The following is a 21,881-nucleotide window of genomic DNA, read 5'->3' on the forward strand; positions in this document are numbered from 1 at the left end:
ATATTTTCCACAAATGCCAAAGTTACAGTTTTGTTACATAAAGTTGTCAGGAATTCATATCCAAATTAGCTGAAGGTGAAAGTATTTTATTTCCAGATATTAAAGATCTCATATTTTATAGAGAAAGTACTAATTGGTTGCTAATGAATTTAATTATGGGTTTTAACGCAGAGGATAAAAGTAAACCATATGGAAAGTACAATTTTACCCACATATTTTAAGTCAATATTAATGCATAAGAGATCTGCAACCAAATGACATCAGTGTTCTTCCACTTTCAGCTTAAATGTTCAAGGGAGAGGCAGGCAGTGATAACGATGGAATTCAGATTAGATTAAATGCAAGCGCAGCTGTCTTGACACCATAAAATGGATTTATTGTAGAGAATACTTTAGGCTCCTTCACACAACTTAATAATTCACTTATATAGTTTCCATTGCCCCCTTAAAATTATGCAATAAGGCCACTTAAAAAGCATTCTACAATCCATTAACCTCCAGTGTAATTTTGCCAAAGCGATGCTTAATTATTTACGCCTTAACCAGTAACTCTTTCTTAATTATCTATATTTTACAAAAAGGGTAAGTTTGCAAGGATAATAGAATCCGGACCTGCAGAGGGCGTTGCGAAGGATCTATTGGGGTAGGTCAGCTATCGACGGGAGCGCTGCCCAGCTGAGGAGCGACAAGCAACGTTGCCAAATCCTTTATAATTCCTATATGCAGGATATCCACGGTTATATAAGCTAATAACAAACATATACCGGCACACACTTTAGTTTGTCCAGCTCGGTACACGGATTTTAACAGTGTATTGTTGTGCGTGAGTTTGTTAGGCAAACCTTCCAAGTCAAATATTGTTCTTTTATTTTTATGATGGGCTCCGAGTCAGCTAAACCTGTAGGTAAATATTGACCGCTTTTACGGGCATTTTCGTTGGTGCATTAAAGATGTAGAAGGAAGGTAAAAAGTTCGGGTGAATATAAGAGTTTATGTGGAAGTAAACTTGCAAAGAACACAGAATGATAAACCGTAAACTCAAGGGCGCATTTATGACCAAAAATAGTAAACTTTTAGGACGAAAGTAAGTTTTTAGAGTCCCATGTTACACATAAATTGGATGATGATTGATGACTTATAAACTAATTTGAACTTCAAAAAAATTGATATTATGTGGTACAGATTCCAAACATACTAAATCAGTTTTGTCAGTCAAGATTAATTCTATTTAAGCTAGCAAACATTTTCCGCACATTTTTCTCACTTCCCCTGTACATATCTCATTAAATCATCAACGAGCTTATTGATAGCTTTGAAGTCCCCATGCAGTGTGTGTCATTAACAAGAGATTTGGGATTACAGCTAAGTAGAACTAAACTTCACCGAGATTAATTAAAATAATAAAAGCCAAAAACTGTTTTGGATCGGAACGATAAAAAGATTAACGAAAATAATCTTTTGAATGTTGTAAATTATTTACAGTGATATCAAATTGTTTTTTTTTTTTTTAGATAAAATCAGGTTAAAAGTATAGTAAACTGTAGAAGCACAATTCAAGTCAGGACATACATCAGAGCGAATATACATGCAAATGGCAGGCAAACTCGTAATACAAGAATACATTTTTCCATGCTGAGCTGAAAGGAAACTGGTCTTAACTGTATATTTTATAGTCGATTTTATAACATATAAGAGATAAATAAATTTATAGCCGACTTGGGAATAACTTTTATGACTCTTTACAACACAAATTTGGTAAGTATACAATAAAATGTCTTTGTTTTAATGAAAGAGCACAAATTACATTTTAACAAATTCTTCAACTTCCAATTTGGCTTATTTGATTGAAAGTTATTCGGTTTTGTTATGCAAATTAAACGAAAATGAAACCTTTACCACAAAGGTGGTGTCGAATTCGGGATGCGAAGAAAAAGAACAGTTTTTTTACCTTCCAACAAACAAATATTAAATTTAAACAACATTCATTATATAGGAGCCAGATTGCAAAGGCGTGGTTTTATCGTATACATCTCAAAATCATATTTCGACTCGGTGAAGCGTGATGGATATGAAACGATATTGGAAAGATTATGTTACACATGTTAGACGTTCCCCGAAATAGGAAATTGACCATGGAATTTTGATATAACATACTGTAACCGTCTGGTTATTAAACGTTATTGACTTCCAAAGACCTTAATGCACATTATAATCAGTTTTCAATCTGAACTGTTCCGTGTTAACCCAACTAGTACAATCAAAGAACAATAACAATAAAGCACTTTAGAAACTATTGAAACGCCCATTCGCCTTAATAAAACTCACATCCATAACACGCTCGTTTTAAAATTGGAAGATCAAATGGATCCGTTATGGTCTAATGGCTCTGGCACAACATAAAATTTATTGACGACTTTACAATCCCCTTTTATTGCCCTCGTAATTCGGATTTCGGACTGGAGCGTCTTGGGATGGCTTATTCAATCCATTAGGTCGGAAATCTCTTGATGCGAACGTCAATAAAGTATTAGAGGAAAAAAACACACAAAACTGTAACATTATAATATTTACAGGAAGGAAAAACGACCCACATTGACTGGCAATAGTCAAACTTTTATATTAGGGGATTAATTAAATTGATTTTGAGGTATTATCCAGCTTCGAATACTCTCAGTCTGCTGTCTCTCATTCCCGTATATCCTAGTTAATACCCAACCTAGAACGTTGGGAGACGGTAAATCAGTTTTGAAACCCAAGCAAATCTATAATAAATCAATCCAAACTAATTTACGAAGATCCAAAACAAACAGTTTAACGAATCGACCAGATGCCGCCACCATTTCCTATAGCAAAGTTTATTGAAATATGCATCCAGCTACATGGAACTCTCTCTAAACTTTGGTGCTTTTTTTTTGGAAATAACTTATGGCAAATACAACCAAAAGGAATACGTTCAATAATATGGGTATTAGGGAAGTAGTCATTATTTCTACTAATAGCAAATATTGATTTTATTTCAAAAATAGTTTATTTTCCCTGATATTTATTAAAAATGTTTTTCCATTACCACGTTGCCAAAACTGTAATGCTTGTTTACAACTCAAATGAAGCTTGAAAAATGAAGCACACTTTACAGATCTTTCTTCATTACAATATAATAATTTCTGGTGAACTGTGGGTGATCATCTAAAAAATAAAAAGAAATGATGTTCTAAGATCGAGACTGTACTGTGAATGATGATCTGGCCAAATTATTCAAATGGCTTTGCAATAATAAATTGTGTGTAAATATTGAAAAATCAAAGTTTTGCATTTTTCAAAATTTTGAGGATCTAAATATAGTTATTGACAACAGAAAAATTGATCATACCAACCAGATTAAATACTTAGGAATAACATTTGATTATGTTACTCGAAAATTCGCAAAAAAGTAAGTTTTATTGCAAGAATAGGACATCAGTTATCACTCGCTAGGAAATTGTTATTGTATAACACGATAGCTGCTCCTCATCTCGAATTCTGTTCCTCCATACTGTATAACTTACCAGCTTTTAAGATTGACCAGATCCAGAAAATCCAAAACCGAGCAATCAGAACTATTCTAAAATGTAACCGTTATACTCCGATCGCAACTATGCTCAATGTTTTAAACTTTTTGTCTGTTAAGGAAAAAATGGATTTTAGTGTGTATGTGTTTGTATTTCAAATAAAAAATAATTTGTTGCCCTCATATGTTTGTGATAGGATTAAGGTTTTTAAAGATGTACATAGTTATGGCACAAGAAATTGTTCAAATTTTGTATTGATGGAAAAATGTCATTCTAGTCAAATGTTGAATTCTGTGTTGTATAAGGGATTGTATAAATTCAACATGTTGCCACGAAAAATTAGGGACTGTGATCAACTGTGTAGTTTGAAGATAATGATCAGAAGACATATTTTAGAGCAGTCTAGTGTTTAGTGACAGTTTTACTTATAAATGTATTTTTTCTATCTGTTTTGTATAAGTAATTTTTTTTTTGCATTGTATACTTTTTAAGTTGTTTATTGGATAGCTGTTATGCTAAATAAATACATATTATTATTATTATCAACAGAAAATTAGAGATGTGAGTGTGAGAATCTTTATTAATTTTCATTATTTAACAATTTCTGAGAATTTAGTTTTATTCTTTGTTGTAATCCTTCTGAATATTTATGTATACAGGGTGGTCCAGTTTTAAATGTCAATAATTCATCAATCGATAGCCCATCAAAAAACAAGTTGACACTATAAAAAATAGTTTAAAATTCGATTTTTCAGTCTTAAAGTACAGTGAAGCGTCTAGCAGTCAATTTAATACTGACAAAGCGTGAAATGGTATGTTTAAGCCGATGGAAAATAGTTTTTTAAGTTTGCTGTGTCAAAAACTTGGTGTAGATAACCCTACAAATTGATTTTCTAAGCTGAAAGCAGTTTTTAAGCCCTAAAAATAGTCCAGAGTTCTAAAAAATTGAAAAGCAAAGTAAAAAACTTGAAAAGTCTTCAACTCAATTTTCATAAATCTCATGTCAATATCCTGAATTTAAGACTATTTTCAAAACTAAAATATTGAAATGTATTTTCAAATTATGAAAACTTACTTTAAATGCAGATTTTAAGCCTTTGATGTCACTTTTCATTGGTTCAGAGTCACTTTTTGGTGTCCAAGAATTTTCAAGGTTGAAATGCGTGAATTTGTTGTAAAAAATTCTCGATAAAGTAGTTTTTCATGGCTACAAGTCAATTTTCACTACTAAAGTTTTTAACTTATCTGAAAACTATAACGACTCACTGAAAGAGAGTTTTTAAGCCTCTCAAGTCAATTTTCATAGTTTCCAAGTCAATTGTCAAGACTAAAGTCTTTCAATTTGTCTGAAAACTGGTTACAAATACAATTTTTAAGCCTCTCAAGTCAATTTTCACCGTTTCAAAGTAAATTTACTGGTTTCTAAGTCAATTTTCAAAACTAAAGTCTTTCAATTTGTCTGGAAACTGGTTACAAATACAATTTTTAAGCCTCTCAAGTCAATTTTCACCGTTTCAAAGTAAATTTACTGGTTTCTAAGTCAATATTCAAAACTAAAGTCTTTCAATTTGTCTGGAAACTATGAAAACTGGCTACAAAGATATTTTTTAAGCTTCTTAAGTCAATTTTCACCATTTTCAAGACAATTTTTAAGTTGGGTTGAGTTGGTTTTGGGCCTTTGAACGTAATAACTCAATTATCTCGTAAACGAAGTTTCAAATCAGAATTTTATAAGAGATACTTTATTTGTCAAATTGAACAAATAAAGTAAAAAAAAACTGAAATTTTTGTAAAATATCCAGTGACGTAGAGAATAAGGCAGAAAAATGAAAACCATTATTGCTCCAGCGGTCTGACAGTTATGACAAGAAACCGATTTTCCATGGGAAGCATTTTTCAGGAAAATGACATAGTGTATGTTAACTTATTTTTTTGATGGGCTATCGAATGGTAAATTATTGACATTTAAAACTGGACCACCCTGTATTATGTAAGGGAAAAACACATTTCTTTCACAGAAACTTATCTGGTAGACTGTAAATGACATAAATTAATTAAAAGTTGCAATCCTTTAGCATATTAAACAAAAAAATTGACCTAATACGGAGGACTTAATTAGACGATGGATGTTTGGTGGCATTAGTTACGCTAGTAAAATTAATAAAGATGTCAGAAGATAAGAAGTGAAAAGAACCGCTGCGGAACTGTGGTTATATCAAACATTATGCACGAGAAGATGTCACAAATGCTTTAACATAACAAGTAGAACGAGATGATATTGACATTAATAGCAAGACCACCTCAAGCAAAACAGATCAGAAGTTTTATATTTCCTTTCATCTTAATTAGTATTTGTTTAAAGTTTTGTTCTTTCTTTGGCAGCTATATAAACAACAAAAAAGAGCGTCTGTATAAACTTTCGTGTCCAAATTGGCTTTAACTTAACCTAATCCACTTTTCCAAGACACGGAATCAAGCAGATTCAAGATCAATAGCAGTGGAACTTAAGCAGTCAAACGAAAAATTAAGCAACCGCGCATGGAACGCTTTCACTTTTAGTAGTTTCGGGCACAAGGTCAAACCACCACGGTTTTTGCCGGTGTTTCAAGTTAATTATTTCCTTTTGAAATAATTGAAACATTGCCACGGTTGCGTGTCTCGGCGTACATTGAAACAATACTAATTTTTTTCCAAAACCGCTTGCTTACCTACGCTTAATCCCTGGTTAGGTTCGAAAAAAAACTGGGAGATGCACCTTATCTCGCACTAGCTTTTACCAAACTAAAAATACAAATTAATCCGTTTTGTATTTGGACGATGCCAATTTTTTTAATGCGTCACAAAATGACAAATTACTTTGCAACATTGTCCCAGTATAAAACTCTAGTCGTTTGATTTAATAAAACATGTTCGAATCTGTACACAAACTACAACGCTTCATGCATTATTGAACATTAGCATCATTTTTCTTAAGTAACAAATATATTGATAACGCTACAAATAGCAGTTATATCAGCTTGCTTGTCAACAACACTTAAATTGCGATAATAGTGGGTAATTTCGAAAAGATTTTCATTACTATTGGCAATTCTGATTGTTGGTGATATATACCAGGGCATATTTGATGTTTAAAAACCAAAGAAATGTCTGATGCTAATGTAATTGAAAGTTTTCCACACGCACAACAATTGAATAATGACAGAAATATGTCAACAATACTTCATTCTTGCAGATTTTTACTCTGTTCACACTGAGTCATTTTTCAATTTTTTTTTGGTATCCTCTTTTGAATTTATCTGGAATGCGCAGAATCAGTCGCAGATACTTCCCAGAGGTACGAAGGTGATAATTGTTTCACGCACACGTGCGATAAACGCTTCTTTCCGCACTCAAGGGAAATAGCAAAGCATTGTTTTCTATGAAGATTGTTAGAGATACTAAAAGCGATTATCAAGATATGGCAGATTTTATGACACAAGTAAAATTTAAGATTCTGGATTTTTCGCTCATGTTATAAACCATGATGATGGTAAAGGCCCAGCTTTATATAAAAGGTCGTTCATACCGGGCAGATGAATTGCGGAGCGAAAATATGTTTAATGGCCGCCGTTCCAAGGTCGAGAGAACGCGAATTAAAAATACGAAAGGCGCGCGCCCATTTGTTATTTTGCTAAAGTAAACTTAAGTGCACCGCCCCGGTTGCCTGGTTGTGTACCTCGGTGACGTCACCGATTTGGCAGTTGTTAACCTTATTTTTTTTCTGATGTAACTTTACAGAGGGAGGAATTAACTCTACAGGCTCTGAACGGTAATCTGGAGGGAATGAACTCGGTTAAATCATCATAACGACACAATTCACACTTCGCACCAGTTTTGAACTGTTGTTCAGCAACACATGATGACGCAATCATTTGTTGTTTTGATCTGTTGGAAGTGTAAGCCCAATTAATATTTTAATGACTAAGATGTCTCCACTTGTAAACTATCTAAAGTTCGAAGTATATCATTGAAATCCAAGCAACTGTAATAGATAAACAGTTGGTTAAATTAAAGCACAGTTTAGAAATTAAGTGCAATTTTGGCAATTTTTAATTTTGCTCCAGGAGGGTTCCAATGCACAGCAAAGGGCATATTTATACCAAAGGACCTTAAATTAGAAAAAATAAGTACAAAAAAAGCACTTTAAAATTTTTCAAAAAAATTGAAAGAATAGGGGTCTTTTTTTACTACTTTTTTTTTAATTTTGTAGTATTTTTTAACCTCTTTCTAATGGCGTTTTAGTGAAATCTATAAGAGTTCATATAAAAAAGTTACAATCATTCAAAAATTTGTCATTTTTGCGAAAAGTGCAATTTTTTATTTTGCTCCACGAGGGTTCCATTGCACAGCAAAGAGCATATTTATACCAAAGGACCTTAAATTAGGTTTCACCCTGTATATATAAATAAACTTTATTTTCATCAAGAAAAAAGGCTATCGACCAATAATTGTATACAGTGTGGTCCAAATTGGTGATGCATGTATTGGGATCTCGAAAACGGTAAGAGCTACAGAGTCGGTTAAAGGGGGAAAGTTTTAGAGAATTTTATGTGAAACTTATTTCCGGTTTCCAAATTAAATTATCTTTCTCCGTTTTCCGGAAAATTGGGAAAACGTCAGAGGCTGCATTTTAAACACTCTTAACAAAGCCAAAGAGAGTTTTGAAACTAAGACATTATTAAGGCACTTTTTTACGTAGAAGGACGTAATTAAAAAAAATCTATCGTCATTGATTTCCGAGATATGGATGATAACTTTGTAAGCCATCTTGAAGGCGGCCATAAGAATTTACAAAGTTATCATCCATATCTCGCAAATCAATGACAATAGATTTTTTCTAATTACGTCATCGTGTTCTACGTAAAAAAGTGCCTTAATAATGCCTTAGTTTTTACTCTCTTTAGCTTTGTTAAAGAGTGTTTAAAATGCAACCTCTGACGTTTTCCCAATTTTCCGGAAAACGGAGAAAGATAATTTAATTTGGAAACCGGAAATAAGTTTCACATAAAATTCTCTAAAACTTTCCGCATTTAACCGACTCTGTAGCTCTTACCGTTTTCGAGATCCCAATACATGCATCACCAATTTGGACCACACTGTATACCAAAAATTAAACCAAATTAGGTTGACGTCAGAGCCGAAAAATATGGCAAGGATGCCAAATTGCCGAAAAAAGAAAAGTGAGTGAGAATTTTTCAGAATTGTCAGAAGAAGAGAACCTCTCTCTGAAAGAGACTCTCTCATTATTTGGCCAATTAAAATGCTATATTACCGCAAAAAAACATAATTGGCTTGTGCAAACAGAAATAAGTATAAATAAAACACATTACATTTTAAGCACGATTTAATTTTATCGTCATCACGCAATTTCAACTAAATCTTTATAGAGATCCGTTAAATACAGAAGAATAGCGCTTAAAGCAACAAAGTAGATACGGTATTTAAAAAAAATAATACAGAATCAATATAATGGATTTACCGCATGTCCAACGATTTGAAACACTATTAAATCAACGTTAATGTGCTGCACTAATTAGAGTTTAATGTTCACCTAATTGAAGGAGATTTTTCTGTCTAGTTTAGATTAAATGTCAAGATAAACTATAACTATTGTGCTGTTAGGCGATTTACTCTCTATAAAAAGGAATACGGAAGAGTACGAATAGTTATTTACCTAACAAGTACGGAAAGTGATACTTTTATGCAAGCAAAAAGATGCAAAAAGTTGTTTTGCGAATTATTTTTTGAGTTTCTATAATACTTTCCATTGTTGTGTTATTATTGTCGTGTCATTCCTTTGAGTCTTTGAGTCATCAGTGACTAGAAACTAGTAGCCAGAGAAATACGTACAGCATTCAACAAATGAAAACTGATATTTCTCTGATTTTCTGTTTTTGTAACAGATCAACTTGTCATAATGACAAAAAAGTTATAGATCCGTTCGATTGCCAAAGACTTCTAATTTAAATCAGTTGCCCTCGATAACTTTCCGCACTTGTTCAAAAATTAACTATTCCGCAAGTGATAAAGTAAATATACAGGTAAATAAAAAAGGGTTTTCATAGACAACATTGACACAACTGCACAATATTTATGTATTTTGTTGTTATGGAAAATAAACTTATTGATTAGTGCGGAAAAGTAAACTCTCGTGGCGAATTGAAAAAATAAAACTTACTCATCACTTTGCCACAAACCTGCCTCCAGGGCTTATTGGTAGAACTCACCTGAAAAAAAAGAAGAAGAAAAGTTAGATAATTGGCTAACAGATATTATCAAAACGGTAATCGTAATAATTTTGCAGTAGCCGATTGTAATTAGCATACAAATGCTCATTAATAAATGGAATGGTGCAAAGTATCACACGCGCAACGTCGACTGTAATGGAGAAATAGTAATAATTATTATTTCAGTAGGCAACGTTGAGTACTTTCTTTTGTTCGACAATGTTATGAATGATTCTCCTTTTTAATAATCTATTTAGATTGTTTTGCTTTCAGTTAGCCGAGTTGGGTTATGGTTACGTCGTATACACCAGAAAAACAGATGCATATTATTAAACCATGGTAATTATTTTATAATTACATCCGGTGCTATGGCCGCTCTTCGAGGCAAAAAGTCGCATAAAAATGAGCTATTTAATTCCACCCAAGCACGTAGGTTTATTCTAAACGTGGTCTGTTTGAGCCTATTTTTATTTTAAGAGAACTAAGACATAAGGTTTAAACAACAAAGCAAAACTTCACTACGTGCCTCTAAATGCGAAAAACATCCCACCTGAAAATGGAAACTCCACACTTCCATACTAATATTAATCCATCTCGCTAAATCGCTTCGGATTCGTTGAAATTTCTGCAATCCACGTGCACGACCTGCAAACTTTATTAATTTTGGTGTTGTTATTATATCTCGCGTTGAAAAAGGGATTTTACGTTTTTACCACGGAAAATAACTCCCTAAGGTAAACACGGATTGATCTAACCTCGCAGTCGAGTGAATTAACTTTCGTAATCGACTCGTAGCTAAACAATCCGAAGTAAAAGTTAATTACTGGGTAATCTGGAAAGAGCTCTTTTTTACTAGTATCGGAATTAGAAAATGTCGGCTGGTGATTATTTTTGTCACCCAGTCATCTGCCCACCCAATTTGCTTTCAATTAGTCGATTTTTTTTTCATAAATTATAGCCAATCTTGTTAATATCAATATTGCTTACTATTTCTAATTAATAATGTAAAAGTTTACGTAATGATGTCATTTTCGTTTCGTTACTCAATTAATCTTCCAAGTAGAGAAACTTAAACCAGATAATCCAATTTGCAGATAATTTGTAAGATATGGCTTGCATGACATATGAAGTGCAATTGCAATTTAATAACGGTGATATTGCATCAACAGGTATTCAGAAGTATGAAAACATGATATTAGCAATTAGTATCCAACTATTAGATTCACCACACAATTTAGCTGGCAAAAAAGTTGACTGAAGTATGCCAATTACTAAAACAGGCTAGTCAAACTCTTGGTTAAATATTTTACAGGAAGAATATGGATCAAAAATAACCCAGAGGACCAACATGAAATATACACCAGAAATAGGCTAAACCAACAAAGAAAAGCATTGAAAAACAATGTTGCTTTCAGTCAAACAGATCAAACCATTGTAAGCAGAATTGCCAAACAATTTCAGAAAAAATGGCAACCTTTTATAAAATACGTTCTTTAGTTTCATTATATTGGCTACATACTACTCAACTTAATGAAAGACCTTTGAAGAAGAGGTTAAACCTATTATACGTAAGGGATGAACTTTTTCATGGAAGAATACCCAACTGATTTATTATCACGGCTTGTTTAACATTCAGAGACTTGATAAAGTTGCATTGAAGAACACAGCTGCCAATATCATGAACTTTCAGTTTCTAGAACACTTTCAGCAAATATGTTCTTTGCCATCAAATCATCAGCTGTTCTTATAACGACTTTAATAATTAATAGCTCAATTCAACTCATTAGAAGCGTTTTTCTTACATTTTTTGCTGCGTGTGTACTTTAAGCATCTCCACAAATTGACGTCTCCGAAGCACACGAATAGATTTACACCTTTGTATGTAAATGTACAAGCCAAAGTGATGTTTATAGAAGGCACGTAAAAAAATACTAGCCGTGGGGCCCAGTTCCCCCATAACACAGAAACCTGTTTGAAAGCTTCAAGCATTTATTTTACGACCTTCCTTCAATAATCCGCAAATGCGCTTTCTTCCCGCCTGGAAAAACGATTGTTGCTTTGATTCCATCAACAAATCCAAAACAAAATGTACTCTGCTTTCTTTCGCAGCACGCTAATGGTCCATAAAACATTCAAAGCGAACACGTCAATTGTTTTCTTGCTCTTGTACCTATTTTCGTACTGGAACATTTACAAAAACATTACGGCGTTCATTAAGGCAACTAAAACATTTACCAAGACTTATTTCAAGAAGTGACAACGTTCCCAGATCCGGACTCGGCCAATTACACAATAAACACTGAAAACGAATTTGCAAGTAACCATAAATTTTTAATTGTAGTGTTGGTACAACAATCTCGAATCGAATACTTCATCCATAAACCTACTACATTAACCTGATTCGGAACCACTCGAGTTGGTACGAGCAAGCCGAACGATAAGTCGCTTTTGTTGTTAGGAAGAAGATTAACGTAAGCTCGAAGGTCGTTGGTTGCAAGCAAACGAAGAAATTCTTCTTGATGATAAAATAATCGCCCAATAATGATGCTCGTGATTGTCTGATGAAGGTTGATATGTTGACAAACATCAAAAAATATAATACTATTTGAAAGAAAATATAGTACACACTAAAACACTCTTAAATAAAACCGGATTACGAGATCAAATTTGACAAAAGCGAAAATTACCATTGGAGTAACAATAGCCTAAAGGGTCTATTTGACAATCACGATTTAACCATAGTAACGCTATTGAAGCAGATTTAATGGCAATAATTGCATTATTCACAAATTATAAAACATAGCTTTCAACGAATCCTTAAAAGCTCAGCTGCTAATTAACGCTTATAATAAGAACTCCATAACATAACTCTGGGATATGTGATTGTTTCCTATGTCGCAATTCGAGAAAGTATATTACGTTAATAAATTGACTATAATACCGTTATGTTAGAAGCCATTCTGTATGTTGTTTGTAGAGAGTGCTTGAAAACTGTACCGGAAAATAAATATGGGAGCACACAAACGTTTTAGAGTTACAGAATGTACAATTGTTACACTCTGTATCTCCTAATTTTAATAAAACTATGTTTTGAAAGGGCTTTTCTTCTAGAATCAGGACCAAAGATTGAGTTTAAATAAAAATTTATGGTTATACAGGGTATAGTAAAATTCAACTCACTAGCGTTTGGTAGTTGGAATTTGTGAACACTCAGTCTTCTCTAAAATAGCAACCAATTTTCCTGTGTAGCAAACACACACACACATATTCAGACGACAATAGCATTTTTCTAAAGACGTTTCAAAACTACTTTGGGTTTGCTTGAGCAGTTATACGTTTTCCTCATTGTCCTGAACAACAGCAAAGGAAAATTCAATTTTGCAACTGGGAGTAAGTTTCACATAAAATTTTCTAAAACTCTTTCCATTTAACCGATCCTATACCTTTTATGGTTACCCAGATAACAATACATGTACGACAATTTCGAACACATTGTATCTCTGTCTATCTACAACTTATTTCACTAGTTGTTATGGTGGATTTTAATATCCATTTTGTGGTTGTTTTGAATCTACACATCAAAGAGTGCAATCTTCTGCACTTAGTTTCTCATGAGTCGCCATTCATTGTTAATAATGTTAAGGATTTCATAGGAAGAAAGAGCTTGTTGTATTCATAGTGCCAGTAGAAAAACCTATTTTTCTGTGAATAGTTTGAAATTTACCTGGATTTGCTATTTAAGGATAATTGAAAAGTAATGGTGGTTCACACTATACTTAAACCCAGTTTGTTAGTGGCAAGCAAACGAAAAAGAAATTCAATTACAGCTAAAACCTCACACACGTAAATTGAAATTACTGGTTTCTACAAAAATGCACTCGAAACTATCCAATTCGAAAAGCAATATCCCTACCATGAGCGATTAATAATAATCTGCGAGGCATTTTGATATTGCTTGCCCGTTCTAATAAATCTCGGACTAACGCAGGGAAGAATTTCAACTAGAGCCGCGGGCAGAGAAAAAGCATTAAACGAGAAACGCGTATGCAAATGCCAGTCATTATCGTTAACAGTTGCTTCCATATTGGGAAATGCAGGAATGTTATTAAAATCGAAAACCTGTTTTGCCGAAATTATTTACAACTCCAATTCTTTATGGAGAAAACAGAAACGCGTGAAATAACCAACCAATTAAAATCTATATTCACAGTCGTAATTGGATGGCGTTTTATCTCGTCAGACTGTAAATGCATGAGCATCTTATAAGGGAAAACGCAGTAAGCTGTTGAAATATAACTTAATGAACTCTAAGGTATATTGTTACAGTTATTGATAGGGCTGATGACAGGCTGAAAACGACAACTTAAGGAGGACTTAAGTTACCCGATGGCACCGTTTCTCGCAACCAAACCGGTCGGAAAAGGGAAGGATAAACAATACATCCATCTCGCTTTTTAAAAGTCAGCGATGCGTGGTTCGTCCATACCACACCGTGACAAAATTCCTTTATTGTTGTTCGTGATCTTTTCGATTGTCAATTATTACTGTCCGCGTAAAAAAACTCTATTATTATTGTTATTGTTCGAGTACAGTAGATCCGACCTTATTTCTCGGGCAAACCTTGAATTTAATGATTTTTACGCGAACAAATCGATTTTGTTTGTTGTATCCGTAATAGATTGTTGCTGTTCGTAAATTTTGTGAAAGAAACCACCCAAATAAACATGGAAAAGTTCATGCCTGACGACACTTAAATCCATAACAATCAAAGAAAAGCCACAATAGCATGTTACTGCCAGCAAGCATATTTGTTTAACGACCTACCAAACAACGTTATCCTAAAGGAAACTGGATAAACAAGGTTCGAATCGAATTTCCTCGACATGTATCGGCCGGAACGTGCAACTTTCAAGTTGCCAAAGAAAGTTAGCGCTACATTTGCATGATGTCAATTTCCTTTTGTCTGTGAACACGTGTTTACTATTTCCAAAGGGAATTTCTTTCTGCATCGTTCCGATGCAGCTAAATAATCTCATTTCAGTTTCGCATCATGCAAAATAGGGTCAGCGACTCGATGTAAGTACGAAATGAACCGTAAGGCAAGCGATTTTCGATTCAAAAAAAAAAATAAAAAAGGAATACGAACTAAACCTACTAGAAGGTAAATGTTTAAAAATTGCCCTACCCTTTTAGCTACCTACTATAGCAAAACCCCGCAAGTAATAAAATTTGGATTAGAGCATTACGTGATCTGCACGCGAGATAATATAATATACATAACTTGCATAACCAAGATTTAACTTAACAAATCGTGCATAATAGGTAGTATTATTGCAAGTATGAAATGGCCGCATGATTATTAATACCTCCAAGTGAACAAGCAAATATATTACAAATTATAAAACCGTGATCAATTTTGCTGATTAACCTGCAAGTTTAATCAATCTAAACTGTTTTAAACATTCCTGTATTAGTAAATCCAGAAGCCAAACTTAATAAAAATCTTAGTTAGTTAGGTTAGGTTAGGTTGGTTGATGTACTTTCCTATTTAGTAGCTCTTGTGAAGAACATTAATTATGAACGGATATTTTATTAAGTCAAAGTAAGACTTTTACAAACAAAAATATCTTCAAATTACAATAGTTCCTCTTTCACACAATCCTGAAAATCCTCATAAGAACCAATATGTTTTGCAAGCCTTAAATTAACTCATACTGCAGCATTGAGATTTGAACTGAGGCTCATCTCATCACAGGTCCTGCTCCAGTTACAAGATCTTAATAGAAGCAATCAGCTAAGTGGGTATTAGAGAAAGGAATCTCTCCATTATTGATGATGTTATTACCAAACAGACACTTCCTCATTGGGTCACATTCACAAAGCAGGTTTTCAGGATATTCCTCCTTATCTGTTCAGAATCTGCTTGTCTTTCTAAGTCTATCAGCTTAACGTACTTCTCAAGCAATAGTGTTCTGAGAAGAAACCTGTAAGCAATGCTACAAATTGTTTTTTCTGTTCCCGGTGGTAACCTCCATAACCGAGGGGTGTGACACTCTCTTAAATTTGGGCCCATATTATATAATACGAGGATTATCATAGATTATTCAATATTATGCGATATTATTGATAATATTGGTATTATACCCGTATTATTGTATTATTCCAAATAATATTGATATTATATGGTAATATAAGGATTATTATGGATTATTCAATATTATTGATATTATGTCAGTATTATTGTATTATTCGAAATAATACTAATATTATACGTATTATTGCTTGATTAGCGTATTATTAAGGATTATTCTTTACTACTTGGATTATTACATATTATATTAATGATGCAATATTATTGCAAAAGCGCAAAAGTTTAAGCGCAAACGAGTAAGTTAAAAATTGTTTAGATTATAATTTAGAATACAAAAATGGTATCAGTAAATAAAGCTGTCATAACAAAATCCGAGTTTACTACTGGAATCACTTCAATATTTTGAATGTGTTTTGATCGAGGTTTTTATGGTCATATTTTTTTATTTCATTTTTGTTTCGAACATGTATCAGTTTCAATTTCCTCAATACTGCCCATGTTGTTTCTTATTTAATCACCCGCTAGTAATTTAATATGTAATTGCATAAATTATTAATTTAAAGACGATAAATACATTTTGGCAAAATACTTAGGGAATAAATAAATAAAATAAAAAAATTTGTCAGTTTATTATTGTCACAAGCTGAGCAAAAAGCTCCTTATAATAATCAAGCAAAAAAAACATACCTGCATAATTATTTCTACACTTTTCAATCTTCAGTTGGTTTAGTTGGTTTAAAATGTTTATATTTATTCTTAATAACCAACAATTCCCGCCGCTTTATGATTTTTCATATTATGCCGTATTATTCGTATTATTCAGATTATTTACTATATTATTGGATTATGTGGTATTATTGCATTATGTACTATATTATTGGATTATGTCGTATTATCAAGATTAGTAAGATTATTGCATATTATTAATATTATTTGGTGAGTGACCCAAATATTATTGAAGTGTCACACCCCTCGTCCATAACATTTATTTGACAGTGCCAAACGAGTGAGTTCCTCGTAGAGCTTCATTGGAAAGCAAGTACAATGGTTTCCAATAAAGTTGTTGTGTTGTAAAAGGTATTTTGTGAAAAATCTTTGGCTTCATCGTACCAAGAAGCCGCCACATATATGATTTTGGGTCTAATTATGGCAGTATACTTCAGAATGATTGGGTTACAGCCATAGGTCTTCTAGCCTCCTACACACCATTAAGGCTTTTATAGTTAGCATAGTCGTCGGTTGTTTTAACCCTGAATCGATTTTAGTTTTCTAAATACTGCAGAAGTCCTTTCTTAATGCCTAACCCGGTACATATAATCTCTTTGATTAAAAAAATTCAAGTTTACTGATAAATTAATATATTCTCAAACTGTTTCTAAATAGAATCAGTAGCATAAAACTGCGTCCAATTTGCCAACAATCTATTTAAATTGGTATAGGTTTCGACCATATTATAGCCGAGGCAAAAAGAAAAATCCTAAAATTGATTGAATTCGGGGAACCGGCTTGAAGTTGACTGCTAATTAAGGAGAGGAATTAGAATTTATGCCCGGAATGGGTCCGATAGGACCAAAGCAAAACAAAAAGTGGTTAAAAACGATGGACCCGGAGCCATGTCGAATGGCTGAAGATTGTTTTGGAGCGTTCTTCGAAACATCCTTGCGTGGCAGAAGAATAGCGTGTTCCGAGAGAACATTTTTATGGAGAATGACTCTCAAATCAGCGGCTACAAAAATAAAGGAAACGAGTTTTTGGTCTAGCTGTGTCGGCTCGAAAGGACCGGATTTTTGGCATCCCTCCAAACTGCTTCTAGTCTAACGACAGCAACAGCGGCGTTGCCGTTCTGCAAGTTTATAAAGCGACATGGAACTTTTTTGAATCTAGAATATATTGCTCATTCGGTATCATCACGATCACGAGGACAAAAATTAAAAGAAAGACAGACAGACTCCATGTCGAGCGCGAAATTGGCTCGGTTTCATTAAGTTCTGTTTATTTCATGTAAATTGACTGAATTTCTTCGTAATTTTGCCATTCCGCCTTTTTGAACAAACGAAGAAGCCGCAAGGCAATCAACAAGTCAATTATGAAGTTCGTATCTGTCGAATAATTAAGGGCCCCGGTGGTAAACACGAGGGATGATTTTTCACTATAGATGACCTGGAAAATTAGACCTTTTCATCCCCTTGATCTTTACCAGGTTCGTTTTGACGATTTCGATTATGCTATTGACTCTAATTATCCAATTTGTTGTTGTTCTGTTTTACGGTTACATTTGAGGGTTAAGCAGAAGGTTAAGTGAAGTAACTACCGCTCAATTTTTAATTATAGTAGTCGTAAAACTGGTCTAGTGCAAAAAGTTGAATTATTTATTATAAAGCAATTATCCTGTAGCAGGGGAATAAAGAATCATTTATTACAATCGTACTAATTAGAGGCCACAGGAAGCCTCCAGTTTTTGATGTTTTTTTTATAAACATGTTACAGCTGGGTGAATGTGATTACTTAAATAACTACTTTGAGATAACACAGATTATTGTGTTTAATCTTTTTTTCTGGATAGTCAAAAAAGTCACTTCAAGTGATCTCAAGACAGGAAAAAAATGTTAAATAAATAAAACTATAAAATATCCTGCCAAATTTTCCAAACCCTTGATAAAAATGATAAAGTAAATAAAAACTTCCTGGCTTCTAATCTAAACTTGTACAATATCATCAATCATATGTTTACAAAAATATACTTGTTCGTTCGTAATGGAACTGTGATGTGAACCAAGAAAATTAGCGTCTTTAACACGATAAGCTATCAAAGTAGTGTTATAAACAATAATTACATCCCATTTTGTATCATAATGATATGGTAAAGCCAAAGTTCAAATGTGTGCGTACCTCAATGTATAACAAATTGAAATATGAACAAGCATTGCAAAGAAAATAATGATTTACTAGATTTTAGTGTTCACAATGATAAGAAATTTACTATCGTACAGAGATGACGCAATATCATAAAACTTTTCAAAAATTTCTCATTTCAACAGTTTTGTAAAGTTATAGTTAAAGTTACATTTAACAAAACCTTTTAACATGTTACACTTCTGATAATAGTCATTAGTCATATGATTACAGCGGATAATTTGCAAAAGCATAACATGAAAATTAGCATACAAGTTTAGCAAAGATAAAACAATAATTATGTTCACTTTGAACAAGTTTGTGTCATAATTCTATTAATATTACATAAGGCACTCTTCCTATCGCAATGTCATTTATAAGCGATATATCTTATAGGATGTCCTTGTGTTAGGACATCCAATCAATTTGTGAAGTGTTGTGTAATTTTCTTTGGTGTATAGAAAATATCGAGTAAAATATAGTACAAAATAATGAAACAAGAAAAAGAAGAGAGAAAAGCTGAAGAAGACCTACTTTCTGCATTTTTGGAACGACTGACCAACAGCACTTATAAACCTTTATTCACTCAAAAATCATACTTTAACAAACTTTGTATAAAAGTACAACCAAAACGATTTTGACAGTGCCAACCAAAATTTACACATGCAACAACCACGTTTGTGCCTCTCTTGCTCTTTGTTATGTTTACCTTCTTTTTAATCATTGGAAGAGACCAAACTGATGATATAACCTTCATTTAACTACACTCACAAATCTGACGTAGAATAATTGAGGAAAACTTTCAGGTTTTAAGTTTTGGAATATATCACCCAGCTACAGAGTGCAGACGGTTAAGTAAATATTACTGAAATCCATTAGTATAACACTTCTCCAATTTACTGAAAATTTAGTTGAGTTTTGCGTCTTTGAAAAGTACATTTCCGTATATTTTGAGTAATCGAAATTCCTAGAGAAACTGAATAATCTTTGTCGGGGGAGTTAGAGGCAATTTCTAATAAAATCATAGCTGGTTATTTAAATGTTTGAATGGCTTTTTTAAAACAGTTCAACTCTAAATGTATGCTTTTCCCCTTTCGCATTAACATCACGTTCTTCCAAAAATCCTCCTAAGTTCTAAGACATTTCTCTCTGAAAAAAATATTTGCCATCAGTACCAAATTTTTTTCATCTCAAAAGAAGGAAAAGTATTTCCTAAATTTTGTAACATGAACAAGATCTAATGGACGATTGTGAAAGAAACTTGATTTAGATTTGTTTAAGAAAGGGAAACCTGTCTGTGACTAGTGTTATACATGAAACAACAGAATATGGACAGAAGAACGATACGTAAAGATTACGATAGAGATTATTTTTTGACAGGGGCAAATTTAGCATTTTAAAGAACTTGTCAAACCAAGTCATAAATCAGAAAGTCTTTTGGAATATCTTGTCTTGGCAACAGGAAAAAAAGCGGGTAGAAGCTTAAAAAAATGTCTCTCTCTTCTCCACGATTCTATTTTCTTCCCGATACACAACTATTTCTTCAAACATTTTTTGGAATGTACAAATAAAACTTCAAAGCACTGGATGTTGACCAGTTAACCTGTCAGATATTAGAGCTATTAACTAAAGTTGACACTTTTGTTCAAAATTCTACTATTAATTTGACAAAGACTTTTGATTAAAGCCATTTCCATCGGATAACAAAGTGTCAAGTTTCAAAGTCATAACTTCTAATAATTAATGAAATCTTCTTCAACTAAAGAATTTTTGGACCGATTAAAAACTTCTACCAAATGAGTTTAAGTACCTCAATTTGTCAAATGAAAATACAAATTTATAGTTTGGTTTAGTCCAGTTTGAAGTACTTGTATCTTAAGTAAACACACAGATATTAAAGTGCAGTAATTGAATGTTCACTGTTTTTTTTTTTTTGAATTCCAATTTACCAAGATAAACCAAATATGTGCCTGAAGGACCAGACCAGATGAGGAACCCCATTACAATATACCAGTTTCTTTTTTCCTATTATATCCAACGGCTCCACACAAATCAACTTCGAATTCAAAGAAACTTGTTATAAACCAAAGTTGCAGCTGAAAGGAGAAAAAAAATCCCGAGACCAAATACCGAACCGGCAGCTTTGTTTTTGGCAACGGAAATTAGAACCAGTTTGGATCCCTGTTTATCGGCGTGACTATTACGCGTTTGGCTGCTCTAAAAGTCAAAGTCCGCACCGAAGGACCCAAACGCTATTTAGAATTCCATTATTGATTCGTCCAAAACTTCGTACTTGACTGAATTAAGGTTTGGATTTACATTACAAGAAAAATTCGTATATTGTACAAACAAAGTTCTCCTAATACTTGCTTAGTTAAAGTTTAAATTTGTGATATCACAAATAAGAAAAAAAAAAACCTAAATCATAGCTCACCCACCGTGTATTGTAAAACTCCGGAAAAAACGAGGTGTCCTCTTCATACGGGGGTGTAACGTTAAGATACATTGTACTGTGTTCCAACATAATCCACTATACATCCAAATAAAGCGACAACTCTTATCACAGCACAGTTACCCACTGACTAGAAGAACAACACTCTTTCATGGCTAAAAAGCACTCACGTCGACAATAAAATAAGTTTTGCCGGGTCGACGGCGACAACGGCGTCGCGACGCCACTGAATTGCGATTGGCGTTCCGTTCCTCACTTCGCGGCCGTCGACTACTCAATGGTTTCGTTCGCTTTCGAGAAGCCGCGGCCCTCGCAACAGCGCCGTGAGGTCCGCTAATGAGGTTAGTAGGTCGCGGTGACGCAGGCGAAGAAGAGCGAAAACGCTCGAGTACTGAGTCTGCGTTGCCATACCTGACTCAGTAACATTCATTTTCCACACAAAACCAACGAACATTTTGCTACAACAATTTCAATGCAATCGCAAATCTAAATTGGCAACGTCGCGCGATAGGATTGCATCTGAAACTTTTTTGCGATACCGCGGTTTCGACCTTCTTAGTCGTCGAAGGTGGATTTTTCGCTTTTCAATTTTGCTTTTATTTCTTCTAAATATGCAGATCGATATCACAAGGT

At 33.4% G+C, this 21,881-nt stretch overlaps 1 protein-coding gene and 1 long non-coding RNA gene across 14 annotated transcripts in view; one reads left to right on the top strand and one right to left on the bottom strand.

The window, feature by feature from the left end:
- tai (basic helix-loop-helix family member taiman) overlaps positions 1-21,881 on the bottom strand; it is a 110,570-nt gene that overhangs the window by 40,748 nt on the left and 47,941 nt on the right. For 3 of the 13 annotated variants that reach the window (XM_081985658.1, XM_081985668.1, XM_081985656.1), the window contains exon 1: positions 21,235-21,534. The exons of 9 other annotated variants lie outside the window; for them this stretch is intronic. In XM_081985658.1, the coding sequence (XP_081841784.1) occupies positions 21,235-21,320 (86 nt within the window). In that variant the 5' untranslated portion in view covers positions 21,321-21,534. Of the gene's footprint in view, positions 1-9,764; positions 9,814-21,234; positions 21,535-21,881 lie in introns of those variants that run through there. One more of the 13 variants, XM_081985664.1, reaches the window with a different exon arrangement.
- Positions 16,743-21,881, top strand: part of LOC145733072 (uncharacterized) — a 43,803-nt gene continuing 38,664 nt past the window's right edge. The window contains exon 1 of the long non-coding RNA XR_014179115.1: positions 16,743-16,878. This is a non-coding gene — a long non-coding RNA (uncharacterized LOC145733072). The remainder of the gene's footprint in view (positions 16,879-21,881) is intronic.

Source organism: Ips typographus, linkage group LG8 (genome assembly GCF_016097725.1).
Source record: "Ips typographus isolate SLU linkage group LG8, UJ_Ityp_2.0, whole genome shotgun sequence".
In the NCBI taxonomy this organism is placed as follows: domain Eukaryota; kingdom Metazoa; phylum Arthropoda; class Insecta; order Coleoptera; family Curculionidae; genus Ips; species Ips typographus.